The 22,095-nt window shown below is 43.4% G+C and overlaps 1 protein-coding gene across 3 annotated transcripts in view; it reads left to right on the top strand.

Annotated features, from left to right (window-relative positions):
- The first annotated feature begins 14,370 nt into the window (after window positions 1-14,370).
- AARS2 (alanyl-tRNA synthetase 2, mitochondrial) overlaps window positions 14,371-22,095 on the top strand; it is a 13,926-nt gene continuing 6,201 nt past the window's right edge. The window contains exons 1-11 of one of the 3 annotated variants that reach the window (XM_011354752.2): window positions 14,371-14,927; window positions 15,584-15,775; window positions 16,298-16,443; window positions 16,663-16,830; window positions 17,363-17,507; window positions 19,557-19,702; window positions 19,925-20,033; window positions 20,406-20,444; window positions 20,533-20,644; window positions 21,135-21,268; window positions 21,729-21,743. In XM_011354752.2, coding sequence (XP_011353054.1) covers window positions 14,685-14,927; window positions 15,584-15,775; window positions 16,298-16,443; window positions 16,663-16,830; window positions 17,363-17,507; window positions 19,557-19,702; window positions 19,925-20,033; window positions 20,406-20,444; window positions 20,533-20,644; window positions 21,135-21,268; window positions 21,729-21,743 — 1,449 coding nt within the window. In that variant the 5' untranslated portion in view covers window positions 14,371-14,684. Of the gene's footprint in view, window positions 14,928-15,583; window positions 15,776-16,297; window positions 16,444-16,662; window positions 16,831-17,362; window positions 17,508-19,556; window positions 19,703-19,924; window positions 20,034-20,405; window positions 20,445-20,532; window positions 20,645-21,134; window positions 21,269-21,728; window positions 21,874-22,095 lie in introns of all 3 variants that reach the window. The other 2 variants (XM_011354753.2, XM_011354751.2) reach the window with 2 other exon arrangements.

The following is a 22,095-nucleotide window of genomic DNA, read 5'->3' as shown; positions in this document are numbered from 1 at the left end:
TGGGGATGTTTCCAAATAATTAAAGTTGGCCCTGTTAGGCCTCAAAGCTTGCTACTGAACTCTTTCTAAAATGCTTTGAATATTTCTTTGATTTGTTAACATAACCTTTTCTTAATGTCCTGTGTATATTCATTGGCTTGTGAGTTTGGGTGCTCTAAGGGAGGTTTAAAATGGTTTTAAAAAGAGAAATTTTCTTTTGTAGGTAACAATGCAGGAATGAATAGTCCAGGACGCCCATGGTGACAACTCCACAGGGTCAGGGACCTGAGCTTTTTTCACCCTTTGCTGTTATCCCTGGGTACTTTCCTTCTCCCTACCTAAACCCTAAGACCGCAGCCCAGCCCATGGAGAAGAAAAGGCGGTAAGAGTCTCAGAGCTTGTATGACCAGGCACTTCCCACTTCTGCTCCTAGTCCCGGGACCAGAACTTACCACACGGTCATGCCTGGCAGCAAGAGACTCAGCATTGTGGTCCATGGAAAAGTTGGAGGTTCTATTACTAAGATAGAGAGGGGAAATTGAATACTGGAGACAGCTTACAGTGCCTGCCACACCCATCTTTTATAAACCTTAATCATGGTACTATACTGTGTTTTGGTAGTTCCTGCAAAGATGACTAAAATGTGCAGGATTAACTCCTAGCAAAGAGCCAGACTGCTTAAGTCTACAGTTCTCCATATTTCTCTTAATGTTATGAGTATGCTTGCTTCTAGTGGCCCCACTTTCTAACCTGCCAAGAGTTAGAAAAAAATAAACCCAAGATTTTTAAAATTTTGTGTGTTAAACACACACACACACACACACACACACACACACACACACACACACACAATCAGAGAGATGCAAGTAGAAGTGGTCAATAAGATAGGCTCTGGAGCCAGGCTGTCTCAGATCAAATTATCACTCACTGTGTGACCTTAAGCAAGTCGCTTAACCTCTCTGTTTTCCCATCTGTAAAATGAGAATTATAATAGTAACTCACCTCACTGGGTTTTGTGACGATTAAATAAGTTATTACATATAAAGCTTGTTATCTGGCACACAGTAAGTGCCCAGTGACGGAGAGCTATTATTATTAATATAAAATAAGTTACTGATTCCACAGGCCCTGAGTGAGTGTGGAAAAGACCCTCCTTTAAATTGAGCTTCTTGAGCTTTATGGCAGCACTTTTCACTGCTCAGAGGCCCTTCTCCCTCACTCCCATGCTCTGGGCTGGGTTCCAGATGGCTAAAGCTGATGGAAGCCAGAAGGCTAGAGAAATGGAGCCATTGTAAATTGGAATCAACTTGAATTTTGATATGTTTTATCTCACTCACATCCTGCATGTATTTTTAATAGCATCTCAAAGATGAGTAAGCTGATAAAAAATGAAAATTGCATTAATGTTAGGATTCCTAATTCTGTGTTTACTCTTCCATTCTCCAGACATCCTTACAGACAGAGGCCCCATTTCAACAAGGGATAATGGAAGTCTTTGTTCTAATTTATTTAGGTACTTATGGCAGAAGGGCTTCTCATCATAACTGTCCAGACCAGAGCCAGAATGACTATCTCCATCCTTAAAAGCTCAAACAACAAGAAAGAAGGAAGTTGCAGGGAGATCAGATACTCTGGTGAGTGAGCTGATTTGATTCCCAGGAGCCACAGCCATCACATGATGCCTGCCTTTGTAGCACATATTCTAGAAGACAACGCTATTCTGCAACCCCAAATCTCACCTACAGGTAGGAGTCTGCCCAAATATCTCTGTGAAAGGAGAAGGATGATGTGATAATACACTTACCTACAGAATAAACAAAAAAAAAAGCAAAGAAAAACAAAACCAATATCAAAATAATGTACCTTGATGGCAGAGCTACATGTGTGACATTTATTAAGACACAGAGTCTCTGTCCTCACTGTCTGGAGCTGGTCTTTGTAACTAAAATTATGATTGATCAGGGAATGCCACGGCCTTAAAATTTGCCATTTTTATTTCTTCCAAAGAATTGGAAAACATTGTCTCATGTTATTCTATATTCTCTCTTTTATATTTCATTTATTTAATTTTGAATAGGAAATACATCTACATAGCTTGCAAAATCAAAAACTAGAAAAAAGTATACAAGGAAAGCCTCACTCCCACTGCATCCCCCATCAGGCCAGGCTCCACCTCCACCCATCCCAATAGAAACTACTGTTATTGATTGTGTAGCCCTTCTAGAGCTATACAAGCAAATATGAATAAGTGTTCTTTTTCCATCCCTTTGTGCACAGTTGTAAATACACTCGCGTCATGCAGCATGTTTTTCTTTTCACTTTTGGAGATCTTTTCATAGCATGAAAAAAAGAACTTCTTTATAAACATTACACAGGACGCCCAGCCTTGGTCAACTCTGATGAGAGAATAGATTTTTAATTTTACAGCCCTCCTGAAAGCTGCTGGGGCACCTCTACCAATGAGCATTGCTGGCTAACCAAACGCAGTGCCAAGCAATGGGGCTAGGGTTAGGGACATGCTCTTTGTACACCTTAGTCCCTCCTTCTTCCCCTCACAGCACCAAAGCACCTCAGGCCCACTTTCCTACACAGCACAACCCTATCATTCACAGCCAGACTTAAATGACGCTGCTCACTCTTTAGCTTTTTTATCTACACATGCACTTCTTCCAAAATTAAAAAAATATATATAATACTTTTTTAAAAATCAGCGAATAACTGATGTTGCTCCATTAACATGTGCCCTACAAGTTTTGAGTCCTCTTCGCCACTGTCTAAAATGAATACATCTAAATTCACCCTATTTCTAATGCATTCACAGGAAGTTAGAAATATCAGAACACTTTACCTCTAAACAGTTCAGCATGCATATTACCAACTAGACCGAATACTGGTTTTGTTGGGTTTTTTTTTTTGGTTTTTTGTTTTTTTAATTACACATCATGAAATGTTTTGACATGAGTTTTGACAAATGCCTACAATACCTTGGTTAGCCAGGGTAATGATGGTTTACAATTTTCTATCTGCCAGTGTGGAAAAGACTGCTCAGTAGGGACTGATGCTAAGATGATGAGAGAAAATCCCATCAGACCCAACGTTAGCGACAAGTAGAGACTTGCTTTAGCTTCAAAGATGCGTTGTAGGAATAGAGTGTACAGAAAAATACCACCCTCCGAGGTATCAAAAATGGTTCCGTATACAAGCTGGGAAGTTAAGTGGGAAGCATGAAAAACTCATAGGATTAAAATCCAGACAGAACCTATAGAGATCATAATGGGTCTGACAAATAGTCTGGGTACTCAACTGCCTGTCTATCTCTATAATCACCTCTTCTACTTTCTTAGCACTTTCCATTCCCCCAAACACGGGTTATTTTATGTACCTCTGACCCCTGTGTGTAAAGGTGTATTTAAGAAGTCATGGAAAATACCCACGGGATAACTGATTTAAAATGTCACAACCTAATTCATTGTGTCATATGAAGGAAAAAAAAAATCTGTTAACAGAAAAAGATAGGGTCTAGAAAGGAGAAGACCAAGGGTCAAAAATGTGAGTGTCTCCTCTGTCTGGGGGAGAGTGTGCTAAGTCCGGCCAAGTGAATCCTCCAAAAAGATTTGCAGGCATGCGTCTGGCCACCCTAAGTCAATAATGTCAGCCACTAAGCCATCATTCCACTCACTCCTCTTGTCACATTGCTCTGTTCCCCAAGGTGGCTTCTGAAGACATTTGTTTCTCACACCCACAGGAGACAGAATGCAATGACTATCTGCCCCACACATCTGATCCACTAGGTACTTTCATGTCTCATCATTCTGGATTGTGTAATACTCTCCTTTGCATGATCTGGGCACACATGGGATACTCAAATGTTTTAGTTTCTGGACTGAAATCCTGAGAAACAAACCCCGAGCCCTGGTACTATCATGCCATTTGGAGATCCTGCTCAATTGGCCCTTAATTCATATGGCTATCTTAACTCTCTATAGTGTTAAGTGCCTAAAACAGGAAAATCAGTAATATATGTAATCTCCTTGTCCAGACTGGTCCATCCTACATGAATATTCAAAGGTGGATTTTCTCCAATTACCCTCCATCTTTCCTACTCTCCATTCCTGGTCCCCTTGATCCTTTCACTCTCCCCACCACCACCCTAATACACACCTACCTCCAGGGTTCTAGTTCTAGGTGAGTTGGTTCTGCAGTTTCCCCTAAGGCCTCTGAATTGCTAAAGGGGTCCTTTCAGCCCTCCAAGTCCCGCATTCTCTACAGGAGTATCAGTCCAGAGTAAAAATTCTCCAAGACAAAGAATATTCCCCCTAAAAAAATAAATGTATTATAAAAATTCTAAACACAAAGAAAGGTTGAAAGAATTGGAAGTAAGCACTCAATATTCTCACCACCTAGATTCTACAATTGTTAATATTTTCCTATATCTGCCTTATCACCTTACACATCTATCCATGCATCAATCAATCCATCTTATTTTGGACACATTTCAAAGTAAGTTGCAAATATCAGAACACTCCACTCCTAAACCATTCGACATGCATATCAACTAGATTCTGTATTTGTTTAGGGTTTGTTTATTAAAGCATTTTTCACGATTTACTCTTATCAAAACTAGTTCGATTCCTCTTGTGTGTTGTTTTCTTTTTAATTACATATTATGATAACACTTCACATCCATTTGGATGATTACTATCAGGAAAACAGAAAATAACAAGTGTTAACAAGGAGATGGAGAAATCGGGACCCTGGTACACTGTTAATGGGAATGTAAAATGGTACAGCCACTATGGAAAACAGTATGGTGGTTCCTCAAAAACTTAAAAATAGAATTACCATATGGTCCAGCAATTCTACTTCTGGATATATACCCAAAAGAATTAAAATTTGGGTCATGAAGAGATATTTGAATACTCATGTTCATAGAAGCATTATTCACAATATCTAAAACATGGAAGAAACCCAAGTGTCCATCAAGAAATGAATGGATAAGCAAAATGTAGTATACACATGCAATGGAATATTATGTAGCCCTAAAAAAGAAGGCAATTCTGACATATGCTACAACGTGGATGAAACTTGCGGATATTATGCTTAAGGAAATAAGCCAATCACAAAAAGACAAATGCTGTATAATTTCATATATGATACTTAGTCAAAAGTCATAGAGACAGAAAGTAGAATGGTGGTTGCCAGGGTCTGGAGAGAATATGAATAGAGAGTTATTGTTTAATAGGTAAAGTGTTTCAATTTTGTAAGATAAAGAGTTCTAAAAATGGGCGGTGGTGATGGTGGTACAACATGAATGTACTTAATGCCACAGAACTGTACACATAAAAATGGTTAAGATGGTAAATTTTGTGGTTTTTGCCACAATAAGAAAATTGGAAAAATTATATACCATAAAATATTTTGACTTGAGTTTTGGCAAATGAATACAATAGTGTAACCCAACTCATATGAAGAAAGAACATTTCCGTCACCCAGAAAGTTCCTTCAAGTCCTTCGTAAGTTTATCTAAGTCCCTACCCTCTAGAGACAATCACTTTTTAAAGAATCAAATCTTAAAAAAATCAGATCTGGAACATAGATTAGTTTTTTTCCTGTTCTAAAACTTTATAAAAATACAATCATCAAGTATGTATTCTTCTGCATAAGACTTCTTTCACTCAGCATGTTTTTGAGACTCATCCATGTTGGGTATATGAATAGTTTTTGTTTGTTTGTTTGTTCTTTTACATTGCTAATTCCTATTTCATCATATAAATATACCACAATTTGTTTATTCATTTTCCTGTTGATGAACACATAGACTGTTTCAAGTTTTTGGCTATTACAAGTAAAGTTGTTATGAACATCCATGTACAAGTATTTTTGAAATATATGTTTTCATTTCTTTTGGTTAAATATCTAGAAGAGGAATTGCTAGGTCATGGGATAATATAATTCTTGATATGGTTGGATTTAGGTCTACCATTTTGCTATTGGTCTTGTTTGTCCCATTGTTTCTCTGTTACTCCTTTCCTACCTTCTTTTCATTAATTTTTATAATTCCATTTTAACTTCTCTATTGGCTTTTTAACTACTTTGTCACATTTCGTAATTGAAGTAAAATTTACCTAACATAAAATTAACCATTTTTAAATAAAACCATTTAAAACAATTAAGTGACATTTAGTACATTCATAATGTTGTTCAATCACCAGCTCTAAAAACAATGCTATCTTCCCAAAATGAAACTCCATACCCATTAAACAGTCACTCTTTGTTTTCCCCTCTTTTGATACCTAGCAACCACCAATCTACATAATCTTTATGGATTTACCTATTCTGAACATTGCATAAAATAAAAGTATACAACATGTGGCCTTTTGTGTTTGGCTTCTTTCACTTAGCATGATTTTTCAAGGTTTATTTACATGGTAGCATGTGTCAGTACTTCATTTCTTTTTAAGGCTGAGTGATATTCCACTGCATGTATATACCACATTTTGTTTATCCATCTTTCCATTGATGGACATTTGGGGTGTTTCCACCTTTTGGCTATTGTGAACAGTTGCATAATTTTTGAATGCTTGCTCAAAAATGGCAATTTTCAAGTGTTTTAATTTCAGCACCCCTGTATACTCCTAAAAAGTACTAAAGACCCCCAAAAAGTTGTTAGAGATACACATACAATTAAATTGAATTTTTTTTCACCATTTATTTTTAATTAAAATAAATAACAAATCCATTACATGTTAACATAAACAACATGTTTTTATGAAAAATTTATTTTCAAAAAAAATAGAAGAGAGGCACTGTTTTACATTTTTGCAAATCTCTTTAATGTCTGGCTTACAAAACAGATGGGTTCCCATATCTACTTCTGCATTCAATCTGTTGTGTTGTTTTGGTTGGCATATAAAAAGAAAAGCCAACCTCATATAGATATGTAGTTAGAAAATGGAGGACTTTGCAGACCTCCTAAATGGACCCCCAAAGTCCTTGTACCACACTTTGAGAACCTCTGCTTTAAGGATTATAATATACATCTTTAACTTTTCAGAGAATACCTAGAGTAAATATCATACTACTTCATGTAAAATGTAACAACTTTGCAACTATACAGTTCCGCTTACCATTCCCATCCTTTATGATACAGTCATATATATTACATAATATAAAGGACAAGAGCAAAAAATAGAACTATACAATTGCAAAATTCTTTTGCTTTAAATAGTTAAGTGTGTTTTAAATTAATGGAGGAAAAAAGATAGCCTTTTATATTTATTCACAGTTATCATTTCCAGTGTTCTTCATTCACCTAAAGACTCAACTTTCTATCTGGTAGCATTCCCCTCCAGCCTGAAGAATTTCCTCGTGGTGTTGTCTGCTGGCAATAAACTCTCTTAATTTTTACCTAAAAAGTTGATTTTATCTTCATTCTTGAAAGATATTTATGTTGGATAAGGAATTCTGTGTTGACAGGTTTATTTTTTCAGCACTTTAAAGATGGCTTTCCACTGACTTCTGGCTTAATGACAAATTTTTCTCTTGCTAAACTAGTGACTATCTCTTTAACATAATTTTTAAATGTTATAAGCAAACGGTCTCTTGTCTCTTTTCTCCACTGTAAAGTAACAAAGCTTCCAAAAGACAGAGGGAGAGAGGAGCCACATGTCATATATATCATTTTTGTTTAAGGTTTGTATTTTAAGATTTGAGACATGATGATAACTAAGGTTATTAGATGAGATAAGCCATATGGATAGTGTTTAGAACTCAAATACTGAACAATATTCAAGACTTTAACCATTTCCCTGCAAACACACTTACTCGTGCCTGCCCCTGCAAACACACTTACTCGTGCCTGCCCCCCTCCTTCCATCACTCAGATGGCAGAACCCCAGGCCTAATTACCCCCCATTACCCATCTGCTCTGAGCTTGCACCTGAGCACCTAAGCATGGCTAGCAAACATCACACTGTGACCAGTCTCAGTTTAAACTAATGACCTCAAATCTTAAAAGAGTGGCCAACACTGTCAGCTAATCCTACTATATTTCCCCACATCAGTAAATCTTCCCTCCTTCAAGACAGCAATTTCACCTCTTTACCTCACTGCAAATTCACTAAGAAAATAGATGCATGAGGATGAATACTCCCTCACTTTCCAGCCCTAGATCCACTGACCTCCTGGCATTTGTATCCAAATCTCTCTCTCATAATGGAAGGGGTGTCCCTGCTCATGGCTATGGCCTATCCTCCATATTGTACCGAATTTTTCAATCTCTTCAAATACTTTAAAACTTTGCTACTGCAATAATCCTCTCATGTATCAGTTTGTTCCTTGTACTGGATCACATTCATCTGCATACAAACTAGCCTTAATAATACTGTTCTTAAAAATAAATATGCTCCCTAGAGCCCACAGCCCCCTTCCAGCCTCTACTATTCTTTTCTAGCTTCTGTCCCCTGCAGAATCCCTCCACACTGTTTACATTTCCTGTCTCTGCCTTCTCACTTCCTCTTGTCACTCACTCCAAATGAGCTTTCCTTCCCACCATCCTTCTGAAACTACTCCCATCTCACCCAATCCATTGGTCAGGTCTCTGCCCTCTTGCTCAACCCTCTCAGTAGTACTTGATACAACTGGCCATTCCCTCCTCAAACATTATCTTCTCTTCTTGAGGCACTTATCTCACTATTTTTTGAAAATATATTTTTTCATAAACTCTTTCCAGGTTTCTGCCTGACTCCGACAGCTTTTTCAAGCTCCCCTGCAGGAGCCTCCTCTTCCAGCACCCCAGGATGCAGCCCTGACCCTCCTCTCTTCTCCATCCCGCTCCTTCACTAGATGATCCTATCTCATCCAGGACCACTGATGTACTAGTGACTCCTAAATCTATAGCTATAGCCCTTGCCTCTGAGCTCCAGACTTTTACATCCAACATCAAATGATATCTACACTTCAGAGTCTAAACTTAGACTTAATACATCTAAATCAAAGTCTTGATTCCCTTCCACACACCTGCCCATTCCCCATGTCAATGAATGGCACCACCACCACCCCCCAGTTACTCTGATCATAAACTTAGAAATTAGTCTCTTCCCTCTTTTCCTGCATCCCACCCATGAGTATACATAGCTCTAGCTCCACATACAGCCTGAATCCAATCATTTCCTGTCTCTAGTGCCACATTACCTCTCTTCTGGACAACAACATCCTAATAGGCATTCCTGCTTCCCTTCTTGCCCCTATAATCCATTCTCTCTCAGTAGGATGACCTTTCAAAAGCATAAATCAGATTATCGCTCCCCTGCTTAAAACCCTCTAATGGAACATTTTATCTGTAAATATACATTCTCCCTATCTCTGTCCTCTATAAAAACCTAGAAACAATCACCAGCCTGGTAACAATGAGCATCCCTAGCGCCCAGTTTGTAGCTTTGAAATATCATTTCCCACTAAAAGTAACCAGGACTTTTGAAAAAGGCTAATCCCAAGTCTGGAGCAAGAAATGTACAAAGTGAGCGATAAATATCTTGTCAAAACGGAACGCAAGAAATCAATCAATAACTACCACGATCATATCAAAAGGACTCAATGCCAAATCAAAGAGGTTCTCACTGACCAAAGATGGCACAATTTGAGTTTTAACACAGAATACTGCTGTCAACATAAGAAATGTCCAAACCTGTAGAGAATTTTCATAAGAATTTATCTGAGACAAACTGACAACATATGCCAGGGAGCAAGATCTCAAATGCTCCCAAGAATAACAGTTTCTTTTATGCATTTGAAATTAAGGAGGGAACAAGATTATGTGCTTTCTTGAGGGTTAATACCCATTTCAAGGGGTCTTGCTTCTGGATGTCAAAGATGTATTAATACGGGGGAAGAATGGACAGGGCTGGCTTAAAACCTTTCACTAAAGAAGTTATAGGCCTGGGGTGTGACCACCCACCATGACCTGCTCACTTAGGAATTGACGATCAGATCACTTTGTGAGGTTACTTTCTATAGAATCTTTTTTTCAGTCCCTATTGCAATGGATTTAAACAATCAAATATGCCGCAATCCATAAGTTCAAAACTATATCGAAAAATAAAATAATAGATAACCTTTGTAGTGATAGGAAACAAATTCATTATCTTAAACACTGGTAAGGGGGAAACGTCAAGCATTTGTCCTTTCTTTTCTGCATTAACTATACCACTAAGGAAGAAATAATAAATTAAAGGAAGCACTTCTTTATAGAAAGATTCCAGCAAATGAAAAAGAAATAATAGAATTAATATATCACATGTTGCACCTTCCAATAAATTAACAGTTATAGGCATTATGTATAAATGGCTGCTAAGATCATAGAAGGACAAGCAGACATCAATGTCCCCTCAGCTGAAAGAGCACGCTACCATCTAGAGTCTTGCCAAAAGGATCCAAACCTGTATCTGATCAAGTCTCTAGATCCAGATGCTAATTTGCATGAAAGAGAGAGAAGACAGAAGAACGCGCTGAATGTGAGTTGAATGTTGAATATGCAGTCAACAAAAATGTAGACTGTGGGAAACTCTACAGGTAAAACCTCCCTGGCTCTGCAACAGACATACTCTAAGGAAAAGAAGGGGATTAAGAGGGAACCTATGGATTAAAAGACTTAAAACACATATAAAGGAAGCTTTTTTAAATGATAGAGAAAATTATAACATCTAAGGATGGATATGAAGACCCAAAAAAGGAGTTCTATGGAAAGTCGCCTCACCAGGTACTCAGATCATCAATTCCTAATTGGGCAGGTCATGGTGGGTAGTCATATCCCAGGCTTATAACTTTAGTGAAAGGTTTTAAGCCAGCCCTGTCCATTGTTCTTGTGCATCTAGGTTAACACACCTTTGACATGCCAGAAGTAATACTCCTAATGCATACACCCTAAAACAGAAGACTATCCTGTTAACTATTCTGTAATCCAATCCCTGCCTTGCTTTCTCCAATCTTCATTATGTCCCTTCCTTAATTTCAAATGATAAAAGCTGCTGCAAAACTGTTATTCTCTGGATCTTTTGAGATCTTGCTCCCCAGCATATGTCATCAGTTTGGCTCAAGTAAACTCTTCTAAAAATTCTCTACAGGTTTGGACATTTCTTACTATGACAGATATTTGGGTGATAAAATTATAAAGAAGTGCAAAGTAGTGATTATTATTAAAGTCAGGTGCATGGTCACCTGTAGGAGGAGGAAGGTGGTCAGGGTGAGGGCAGAGTCCATGCTGGGCTCCTGGGGTGGTTGCAAAGTTCTATTCTCTATCTGGATGGTGGATAAAAAGATGTTTGCCTTCTAAGAATTAAGCTATAAATTTGGTTTGGATGATTTTTCTACATCTGTTTTATTATGTGATTTAGTAAAAAACAAAACAAAACAAAACATTTTTTAACCTTTAATACAGAGGTTGGCAAACTTTTTTCAAAGGGCCAGACAGTACAGATTTTAGATTTTGCAGGCCAGGAGGCAAAATCGAAGCTATTATGTAGGTATTTATATAACCATTTAAAATGTAACCATTTAATAATGCATAAGGACAAACCCTCGAAGGTCTACTAATCCTTTAATTTCTAATCCCAGAAGGCTCCCACACCTGGAGCCACGTCATCCATGCCCTTGCTTAATTCCTGCGGGTGACGCTTCCCTCCCCTGTCCCCAACTCCTGCCGCAGGTTCGCACTACCTCCGTGTCTCTTAGCAACAGGCGGTGGCAACTGCCACCCTCTGTACCACCCAAGGTGGCGGGAGGATGGAAAAGGACCGAGTACGCATGAGCACCAGCAACTCTCGGCTCCACCCACATGCTCTGGGAGGAAAGGGAAAAGTCAAACCCTGGGGTCTGGCCCCAGGAAAAAGTCTATCCCAACTCCTCCCACAAGCGCTTTACCACACCCTTGTCACTCAAGGTATGATCTAGTAGACTAGCAGTAGCAACAGCATCAACCTAAGAGCTTGCTAGATATACGAGATTTCTAACTCACCCCAGACCTACTGAACCAGTATCTGCATTTTTAACAAGATCCCAGAGATCACCGTGCTTATTAACATTTCACAAGGGTTGCTTTCACAATCCATATAAGGCAAGAATACATCAAGCTAGGAACTTTAACCTAGACACTAAAAGACAGCCTTTATGATTTATAAGAGGAAGTTCCCAAAGCTGAGTTCTCTATGCTCAGTATCGGTGAAAATTCCCTTGTGTCTCCTCTGACCATCAGTTCAGGACAGAATGCATAACTGACCTCAGGTTCCTGTTCTCAAAGCCAATGGGGAAATCAGGAAAGACAATTTCCATTCCCAGAGTTACGGTTTTGCTTCTCATGAAAAACGTGAAAAGAGAGGGTTCAAAGAAAGGGCACCTTGGACCTGCCAGGATATCAAATAGCAACATAAGGGCAATCTCAGACCCAGGGAAGGCAGCACCTAAACCCAATTGAACAGCTCCCAGGAAACAGACTCCACTTGCATTTTAAACCCCAAAATGAAATTCCTACGATACTAAGTCAGTGGATAAGTACTCCTAAGAGAGGTTCTCAGGTCAGTAACTTTCCAGTCTGGTGACTTCTCTCCATATCCATCTATCTTGGGAAACTGCAGACCTTAAGTTTAACTTCCTCATCAGATGACAGTGGCAAATCAGAATGGACACATTCCAGTCCTAAAAGAACCACTTCGCTTCACTGGGAAATAGTAAAAAGAAGAGAGTGACTTACCAGGAACATCGCATTTAAAGAAAAGAAAATGATTATTTTTTTAATGGCAAGGACAAAATAGTAAGATGGGGAAAAAACGCTTCTTCAAACAAAAACAACTCAAAACACGCATTTCTAAAAATTCATGATACATGTTACAACATGGATAAAACTTGAAAACATTATGCTACTTGAAAAAAGCCAGTCACAAAGGACTATATAGTGTATGGCACATATATAGATAGAAAGTAGATTAGTGGTTGCCTATGGCTGAAGGAGACTGGGGCATTGGGTTAATGGCTAAAGGGTATGCAGTTTCTTTTAGGGGATAATTAAAACGTTCTAAAATTATAACTGTGAATGTACAAAAAGCCAATGAATTCTACACTTTAAATGGGTGAATTGAAATTCTATTTCCATACACTGTTTGAAAAAAAAAAAATCCATGGTTACATACTAGATCCACATTAGTCTAAAACATGAAGTTCCTACTATAATGCAAAACCTTTCTGGGCAAAATCTGAAGGAAAAAAGAAAGTCTACATCAGTACTAGGTGGAGGCCCCAGCTAGATTTCTCTAGCAAAACACTCCCATCTCAGTTTGGGGAAGAATTTCACGGTCTTGTCTCAAAATGATCAATCTCAGGGAAATCCCCATCTGGTTTTGGGTTTCTGTTCCAAAAACACTGGAAAAACCAAAACAGGCAAAACACATTTTCAAAACAGCACCTTTAATCTACATGGGCAAAAGGAAAAACAGAGGATCATGGGATAGATGCTATGGTCTCTATCAGAATAAAAAGTTAAGAATTCACAATCACTATAGAAACTCAAGTCCAAATAAGACTACACATTTCCCAAGGAAACCATGTTTTGAAAGTCCCTAAATAACATAACGCACAAAGAATGGTAGCCAAAAGAACCCACCTGGATGACTGAGACCTTGTAAGTGACCACACTGGCCTCAGCTCTGCTGCCCCTATTGGGCTTTCACCTTGGCAAATTCTCTTCTCGATTTGTTTATTTTCCCAAACCAAGAGCAGAGGATATCATGAGAAGCCTCGTGAGGACACTGACTACACACTCAAGGGCCTCTGTTGGCCTTATGGTCACAGCTGTCACCACGGAGAGAAAGGCAGAGGGGGAGGTGGAACAGGTATCTCTCTTACTCTAAAGCAAAACACACAAAACCCTAGGGCGTTCAGAGGCTGGGAGAGAAATCTTTACAGCTATTGGCCAACAGTTTCATCCTGCTCTGACAACCTGGATTCTCTCTAATCCCCAGGCAAATAAATTAAAAGACCAAATGTTATTAAGCAATTAATAATGGAGCAGATGCTGTCCAGCTTCTGCGTCTCTCCTAGACTTCTGCTCTGAAAGGTCTGCTTCAGTCCCTTCAGAACGAAATGGCCATTTTCAATGCCACCGGCACAGGGAACTGGCAAGTGCCTAGAATAGTGCCCAGAACATAGCAAGTATTCAATAAATTTGTTGAATACTTCTTAAAAGAATGCTGCTATTACTTCCATTGGCACTCTTTGCCTTCTTCCCTCAGCCAGAAAACACACGCGCGCGCGCGCGCGCGCACACACACACACACATCTGTTCACTATAACTCCATTGTAATCTTGCAAAATTAATGAACATAATAATTACTGTTATAATATAGATTTCTGGAGGCAGGGAATCTTGTTAATTTTGTTACTAACGCACCGTAAGTGCCTAAAACAATGGCTGGCACAGAGTAGTCTCTCAATGAATACTTGTTTAATGCCGAATGAATTAACGGCCTTCAATGTGCCAGGCCGCTGTGCTACGCCACGCCTGCAGGCGTCCCCTTCATGATCACTTCCACCCGGGCGGTAGAGGCTGCTTTGAGTCCTCCAGCCACCAGGAACCGCTGTAGGAAACGCCCGGCTTCCTTCGCGTCACCTCTATTCCCGCGGTGGCCTTTGACCCCGTGAGGTCTCTGCCCCAAGTTAAGATGCCGGCGTCGGTGGTAGTAGCAGCCGGGAGACTGCGGCAAGCCATTGGAAGGTCGCCCTCATGGAGGGGGCCCAACCCTCTGCGGTTCTCATCCGAGCCCTATCCAGCCCAGGCGGCGGCCGTGCGTGACGCCTTCCTGAGCTTCTTTCGGGATCGCCATCGCCACCGACTGGTGCCGTCTGCTTCCGTGCGGCCCCGCGGCGACCCCACTTTACTTTTCGTCAACGCCGGCATGAATCAGGTGGGAGCGGAGTGCATGATTTTTCCAGAGAGAAAGGCGCCACGGGATTGGGCAACAGAAGCAAGGGGCGGAGCTCATAGCCTTTGGGGAAAAACGGCAGTCGGTGGTTGGCAGTAAATGAATGTGTTGTTGAGCAAGTGCTGTATGCTGGACTACGGTCTCTAAGCCTTTGAGCACCAGTCACCTTCCTTGACTTCATTGTCTCCATTTGTAAAATGGGTGGGATGTGGAGGGGCAATTGGTTAGAGACTGCTCAAGATCCATATTAATGCTGACATTGTTAGGCGTGCTCAGTACCCTGTGGTCTCAGTTTTATACCCTGAAGTTATTGGGTATGGTTGAAAAAGCTGAGGTGGAGCATGCGGCTATTCAGTGCCTTGTTTCCAGCCACAAACACATTCCTTTTACCTTGCCTGTTTTACTATTACCAGCAGAGGGTCTCTGTCTCATGACTTATTTACCCCTTGCTTGCCCCAGACACACCAGAGATGGGTGCTCCTAAGTTCCGAAGTTGCCAACCTGGCCAAGACCACACTGCATTCTCAGGGGGTACAGTCAGCCTTTGGTCAGAACAGCCATCTCTGTCCTCATTCCCCACCTTTCCCTTCTACTGGGGAACTAGGGTATCCCCCGCCCCCTTCTTCATATGTTTCCAGTTCAAGCCAATATTCCTGGGCACTGTGGACCCACGAAGTGAAATGGCAGGCTTCCGACGTGTGGCCAACAGCCAGAAATGTGTGAGGGCTGGAGGACGCCACAACGACCTAGAGGATGTGGGCCGAGACCTTTCCCATCATACCTTCTTTGAGATGCTTGGCAATTGGGCCTTTGGGGGTGAATACTTTAAGGTGAGTCCCCAGGAAGCCCTGGAGTTAGGAAAAGGTCATCGGTCAGCCAAGAAGGGAGTCAAGGTCTCCACTCCTAGAGTCTGCTTGGCAGGGCCTCGTACCAAACACAGAGTAAAAGTGCAAGATGAACATGTATAATGTGAACGTGTCTCATTTCCTTAATTGGATTGTAAGCTCCTTAAGGGCTAGTACTGTGCCTCCTGCCTAATGGCTGGTCAATATTATATGACTAAATAGACAGTAATACTAAAATGCAGGAGTTAAAAATCATCTCAGGCTAGGGTGATTAGAGGATTTCATGCGGAAGGTGGAACTTGAAGGAAGGGAGGATTTAGAAGAGGGAGGAAGCTTTCTAGGCAGGAAAAATCTCAACAGAAATGATCTTGACTTGTTCTAAAAACAAGGTGAGCAGTGGAAATGGTTTTGTCTTAATCCGAGAACCAAACTCATGTGGCTTCATCGACACTTCATTGAGCTTTCTTCTTACCCATTTTCTTCTTCTCGTGTGCGTTTCTGTTACAGGAGGAGGCTTGCAGCATGGCCTGGGAACTGCTGACTCAGGTCTATGGGATCCCTAAGGACAGGCTATGGATCTCCTACTTTGGTGGTGACCCTAACACGAGGCTGAACCCAGACCTAGAGAGCAGGGACATCTGGCTCAGCTTAGGGTAAATCCGCCCTCCATAATGTCCACCTGTGGAGAACAGGAAGCCTGGAAAATAGAGACTACTAGCGCCAGTCCTCAGAGTATCAGCATATCCCAGGAGACTGTAGGGGCAGCCCTGTTCCTTCTCTTGCTGAACTTGATGGAGTGGTTCCCATGGCAGAAAGGGTCCTGGCTTCTGGGTTTGTCTGTCTCTCCACCACCTGCCTGGCTTTCTTTCCAGGGTACCCGCTAGCCATGTGCTTTCCTTTGGACCACAAGAGAACTTCTGGGAGATGGGGGATACTGGTCCTTGTGGGCCCTGTACTGAGATCCACTATGACCTGGCTGATGGGGTGGGGGCCCCCCAGCTGGTGGAGCTTTGGAATCTGGTCTTCATGCAGCACAACAGGTAATGGGGTGGAAGTGAAAAAGATGGCAGTCAGGAGACTTCGATCCATTTCTTATAAAAACAAACACTTAAATGGCATTTATTATGTGCCAGATACATTTCTAAACACTTTTCAGATAATGACTGATTTAATCCTAGTCTTTGCCTATGACAGTTTAAACTAGTCACTGCTGCTCTCTGGTCTCTGCTGTCTTACCAAATGATAGAGTTGAACTTGATGATCTCTAAGATTTTCTTCTAGCCTTGACATGTCTGTTTGTAAGGCAAAGAATTCTATCTCAGAAAGGGCATGTTTGGGTCTAGGTAAGGGCCCAAGTGGGGCTGAGAGTGGAGATCATCTTTTATGAGAAAGGACAGGACCCAAGGCCATCATTGTTTGCATCTGGGAGAGGGGTGGGGGATTATACTACCCTCTGGTTCCTCCCACTGTCAGGCCCCTTGGACCCCACCTCATTCCTCTACCCAACTTGAGCATCTGCCTCACACTTGTAATCCTATGCGGGGCCTCACCTCACATACCTTCCCTGGCCAGAGAGGCAGATGGAAGCCTGCAGCCCCTGCCCCAGCGGCATGTGGACACTGGAATGGGCCTGGAGAGGCTGGTAGCTGTGCTGCAAGGCAGACATTCCACCTACGACACTGACCTTTTTTCCCCGCTGCTCAATGCCATACAACAGGTGAGCCTACCTCTTCCCTTCCAGAAGCCTCTCTGGCCTGCTCATCACTGGTGCCACTGCTATTGCTTTCCATCTTTCTTGAGAACTCAGAGTATTCTCTTGTGTGGGGACAGTGACCAGCCAAGGATATCGGGGTGTCAGACATGAGGCTAGGATTCAGATTTGTTACCTAATATTGCTCCTAACTCCTTCCTTACCTCATTTATTCAAAATATACGTGTTGGGCACCTGCTTTATATTAAGTTCTTTGTGCTTGGTACAGGAGATACAGTAGTAAACATAAAAGAGATCATGGAGACTACATTCTAGCCTAAGAGATAATAAGTAAATGTATTAAAGAACATGATGGTAGCTTACATATTGTGATCAGGCAGTAAACATGGGTGATAGTAATTAGGGCAGCGGGGCAGGGGTACAGAGGAATCTTAGACACAGTGTTTGGGGAAGGCTCACCAATGAGATGATCTATGAGCCGAAACCTGAGAGAGGAAGAGTTAGCCACCTGAATGAAGCTCATTCCAGGCAGAGGGGACAGCAGATACCAAGGCCCTAAAAGCAAGAAAGGAACAAAAAGATGGCCAGCCAGCTAAAGTGAAATCATGTGGGATGTAGTTAGAGAATGTGTCAGTTAGCTTTTGGTGTGTAAGAAGCCATCTAATACTTTGTAGCTTAAAACAACAATCATTTAGCATATGAGTCTGTGGGCTAGCAATGTAGTATAAGCTGGGTTATTCTTTTCATCCAGTATGAACTCACTCATACGTCTATGGTCAGCTGCTTGGCAGCTGTTCTTCTGAGAGTTGGCTGGCTGTCATTTTGGGGCAATGGAGGTGACCAGGCCGTGTGTCTGTCATCATCCAGCAGGCTAGCTTTGGTTTGTTCACATCACAGCTCGACAAGGTTCCAAGAAGGAGAGCAGAAGCACACGAGGCCTCTTGAGGCCTAGGCTCAGAACAGTCATTTCTTCTACATTCTGTTGGCCAAAGCAAGTCACAGGCTGCCTGGATTCAAAGGGTGGCGAAATAGATTCTGTCCCTTGATGGAAAGCAACTATAAAGTCACATGGCAAAGTGGCATGCACACAAAAAAGGGAAGGATTGTGGCCATTTTGGCAAACAGTCTACCACAGAGAGGAAGGCTGGAGTCCAATCTTGTGAGATCTTGAAGTCCCAAGTGAGGCTTTCATTCTAACTAGTGAGCAGGGCCCTAGGAGGGGAGGGGCATGATCTGATTGACACTTCTGAAAGGCCATTCCTGTTGCTATGTGAAGGGTGGGCTAGAGGGAGATGAGTAGACTCTGAGAAACCAATTGGGAAGAGACAATAGGGCATGACTTAGGCTGGTAGTAGTGGAAGTGGAGAAGAGTAGATTGATTTGAGAGCTCTCATGGGGGTAGAAGCAAAGGCCCCACTGATGGATTGGATGGGGAGGGGAAAGAAAGTCAAGGCTGGCTACGTGTTGGACCTGAGCAATGCAGTGAATGGCAGGATTGTTTATTGAGAGGGGCAGCTTAGGGAAGATACAGGTCTGGGGCTAGATGAATCAAGCACTCTGCTCTGGAGTATGAACATGTACACACAGCTTACACCCTCCCATCCTGCCCCCCATAAAGCCTGTAGTGGTGGATGTGTAACGGAGAGCACCTGGAGTCAGATAGGTCTGGTACAAATCTCAAATCTGCTCCTTATGAGTTGTGTGGCCTTGTGGCACTTAGCTCCCCTGAGCTTTGGTTTCCTCTTAAAGTGAGAATAGTAATACCTCCCAGAACAGGATGTTTTGGGGATTAGATGTCATGTCATCCAAGCACCCTCCCAGTTCTAATAGTAGAAATTCAGTAAATGATCACAGTTATCATCATTGTTAGTGTGATTGTGGGCCCTGCGAGGGCAGATTCTGGCTCCCATTCATCTTTGAAGCTTTTCCAGCCTGGCCATTCCAGATGTGATCGGCTTTACAGATGAGGGAAGATGTTCTAGGGATGATTAAGGGCATCCCACCTTGGCCAGGTCAGTCAGCTAGAACCATGTCTCCTTCTCTCTTGCTTTCCAGGGTTGTGGGGCACCCCCTTACTTGGGTCGGGTAGGGGCGGCAGACGAGGGCCGCATAGACATGGCATACCGAGTGGTGGCCGATCACATTCGCACACTCAGTGTCTGCATTGCTGATGGCGTCTCCCCTGGAACATCAGGTGCCCCGTGAGTCTGGAAGGACTACAGACAGGGCCCGAGGCAGCTGGGGCTTGCAGGGGAGAGGAGGGCACAGATGGAGAGTTGGGTTGGGTTGAGATGGCAGGAGGAGCGGGAGAAGGGAGAGGGCTTTGGGGTGGGAGCACACACTTTGGACCTTGTTCTCCCCACTCTGTGTACTGCTGACCAGGGGCTGCTGAGGGTTCATATCTGGGCTCTGAACCCCTCTAGGCTGGTTCTTCGTCGAATCCTCCGTCGAGCCATGCGGTTCTCTACAGAGGTGTTGCGGGCACCACTTGGCTTCCTAGGCAGCCTGGTACCTGTAGTGGTGGAGACACTGGTAAGGGCAGAGCTCACTCCTCTGGGCCTCCCTGGGCACTCAGGGAGCCGGCCGATGAGACCAGGCAGTGCCCTCCGCCTAGGCTTCCCATCCTAAATGTCAATCCTAATGTCCTGTCAGTAGACTAAGAAAGCTGGAATTATTTATAAAAAGCAGGGAGCTTTCAAGAGGCCTACTTGCCTAGGCTGCTGAGCCTTTGACCTTGGGAACCCCTGCCTATGACCCTACCCCACAGTCTGCATTTTGTCCCTCCCCCTGTCCATCAGCCCATCTGAGCCTCCAGGGCAGATGTCCTCAAGGAGGCCCAGGGTGGGGAGGTGGAGAGTCAGCTGGTTGCCTTTCACACCTCTTCAGCCCTCTTTACCTCTCTAGGGAGACACTTATCCGGAACTGCAGAAGAACTCAGCCCAGGTACTAGATTCAGATGGGGGAGGGAATGGCTGACAAGAAAGTGGTGGAGAGAGGCTCTCCCTCCAGTCCTGTCCTGCCCCCGGTTCAGATAGCCAACCTGGTGTCAGAGGATGAAGCAGCCTTTCTGGCCTCCCTGCAACGGGGTCGGCGGATCATCGATCGCACCTTGAGGCGCCTGGGACCTTCTGATCTGTTCCCTGGTGAGTAAGGTGCCTCACCAAGGTATGAGGACCTCACCTGGATGAACCAATGCAGTCCAAGGAGGGAGCTCTTAACCAGCCCTGTGCTTCACATCCACCCCCTCCAACTCAAGTCCCTCTCCCTGTACTCTTCCTAACACCCAGACCACTCTTTGGTGAGAATGCCACCCCGCCTCCCCCCGTTTCCCCCCCATCCCCCCACCTTTGTCTGCTTTCCAAGGCTGGCTTCAAGACTAGAATGAGCTTCCCTCCTCCTCTGAAATGACAGGTGCCACGGTAGTACCCTGGGTTACCCCGGCTCTGTTCTTGGAGCACGAAGCCTGAAGGTAACCCCTGTCTTGGGCCTACTGGTATGGAGAGGGGGCACATATGCTTGCCACCTTGTAGCTTCTGTATAGTTAGAAAAGCTGTGACCCTTACTTCTCCCTTACTTCTCCTCCCTCTATCCTGCCCCTCCTCAGTCAACATCCCTTGTCTTCCTTCCACAAAGCTGAAGTAGCCTGGTCCTTGTCAATGTCTGGGGACCTGGGGCTTCCCCTGGACCTGATAGAGCTGATGCTGGAGGAGAAAGGGATGCGGCTGGATTCTGCTGGGCTGGCACGGCTGGCCCAGGAAGAGGCCCAGGTACAGGTTGGGGCACCCCTACCAGGGTTCTGTTGGGATAATCAGCCCCTTCCCCAGCCCTGAGTTCCTGGGAGAGGAGCTGCAGCTATTGAGGGAAACAGAAGGCTGAAGTAGTTAGGTTCTGTCCCTTCACCTCAGGTCCCACCCAGAGCCCATAGAGAGGAATGCTGGCACAGTGTGCTAAACAGAGGAGTGGAAGGGGAGAGGCCAGCACAGCATCTTAGAAGGGCCTCCAGGGGCAGAAGTGGATGCGGGAGGCCTGATGCTGAGACCCTGCGCGATGAGTGGTTCACCAGCCAGCCCAGGGTCTCTAGCAGCCAACCAAGCCCTGAGAGCTTATTCCAGAGGTTGCTGCAGGGTTCATACAGCTGTGTGGCAGGAACAGGGCTCTGCAGAGGCTCAAGTCCCATTTCACTCTCCTTGCACCCCTTCCATACACACACATATGCCCATCCTGCAGCACCGGGCCCGGCAGGCTGAGCCAGTTCAGGAGCAGGGACTACAGCTTGGCATCCATGCGCTGGGGGAGCTGCAGCACCGAGGGGTGCCCCCAACTGATGACAGCCCCAAGTACAACTACTGCCTGCTACCAAGCGGGGGTTACGGTGAGAGACTGGACTGAGGCAGGTGGCCACAGGCTTACCTGACCATGATTGAGAAGGACAGCCCAGATGGTTGCTGCCAGCCCTATGCATTCCCTGGGGTGGGGTGGGGGGTAGCCACCAAGGGTCACTGCTGCCCTCAGCTGGACTTGCCCCAAAGCCAGATGCCTGTTGGCTTCAAGTAAGGCATAGACCCACATACACATCCCAGAACCCAGCCTAGCA

This window comes from Pteropus vampyrus, unplaced genomic scaffold (assembly GCF_000151845.1).
Source record: "Pteropus vampyrus isolate Shadow unplaced genomic scaffold, Pvam_2.0 Scaffold18, whole genome shotgun sequence".
NCBI lineage: Eukaryota > Metazoa > Chordata > Mammalia > Chiroptera > Pteropodidae > Pteropus > Pteropus vampyrus.
This window is presented reverse-complemented; position numbering and strand designations above follow the sequence as displayed.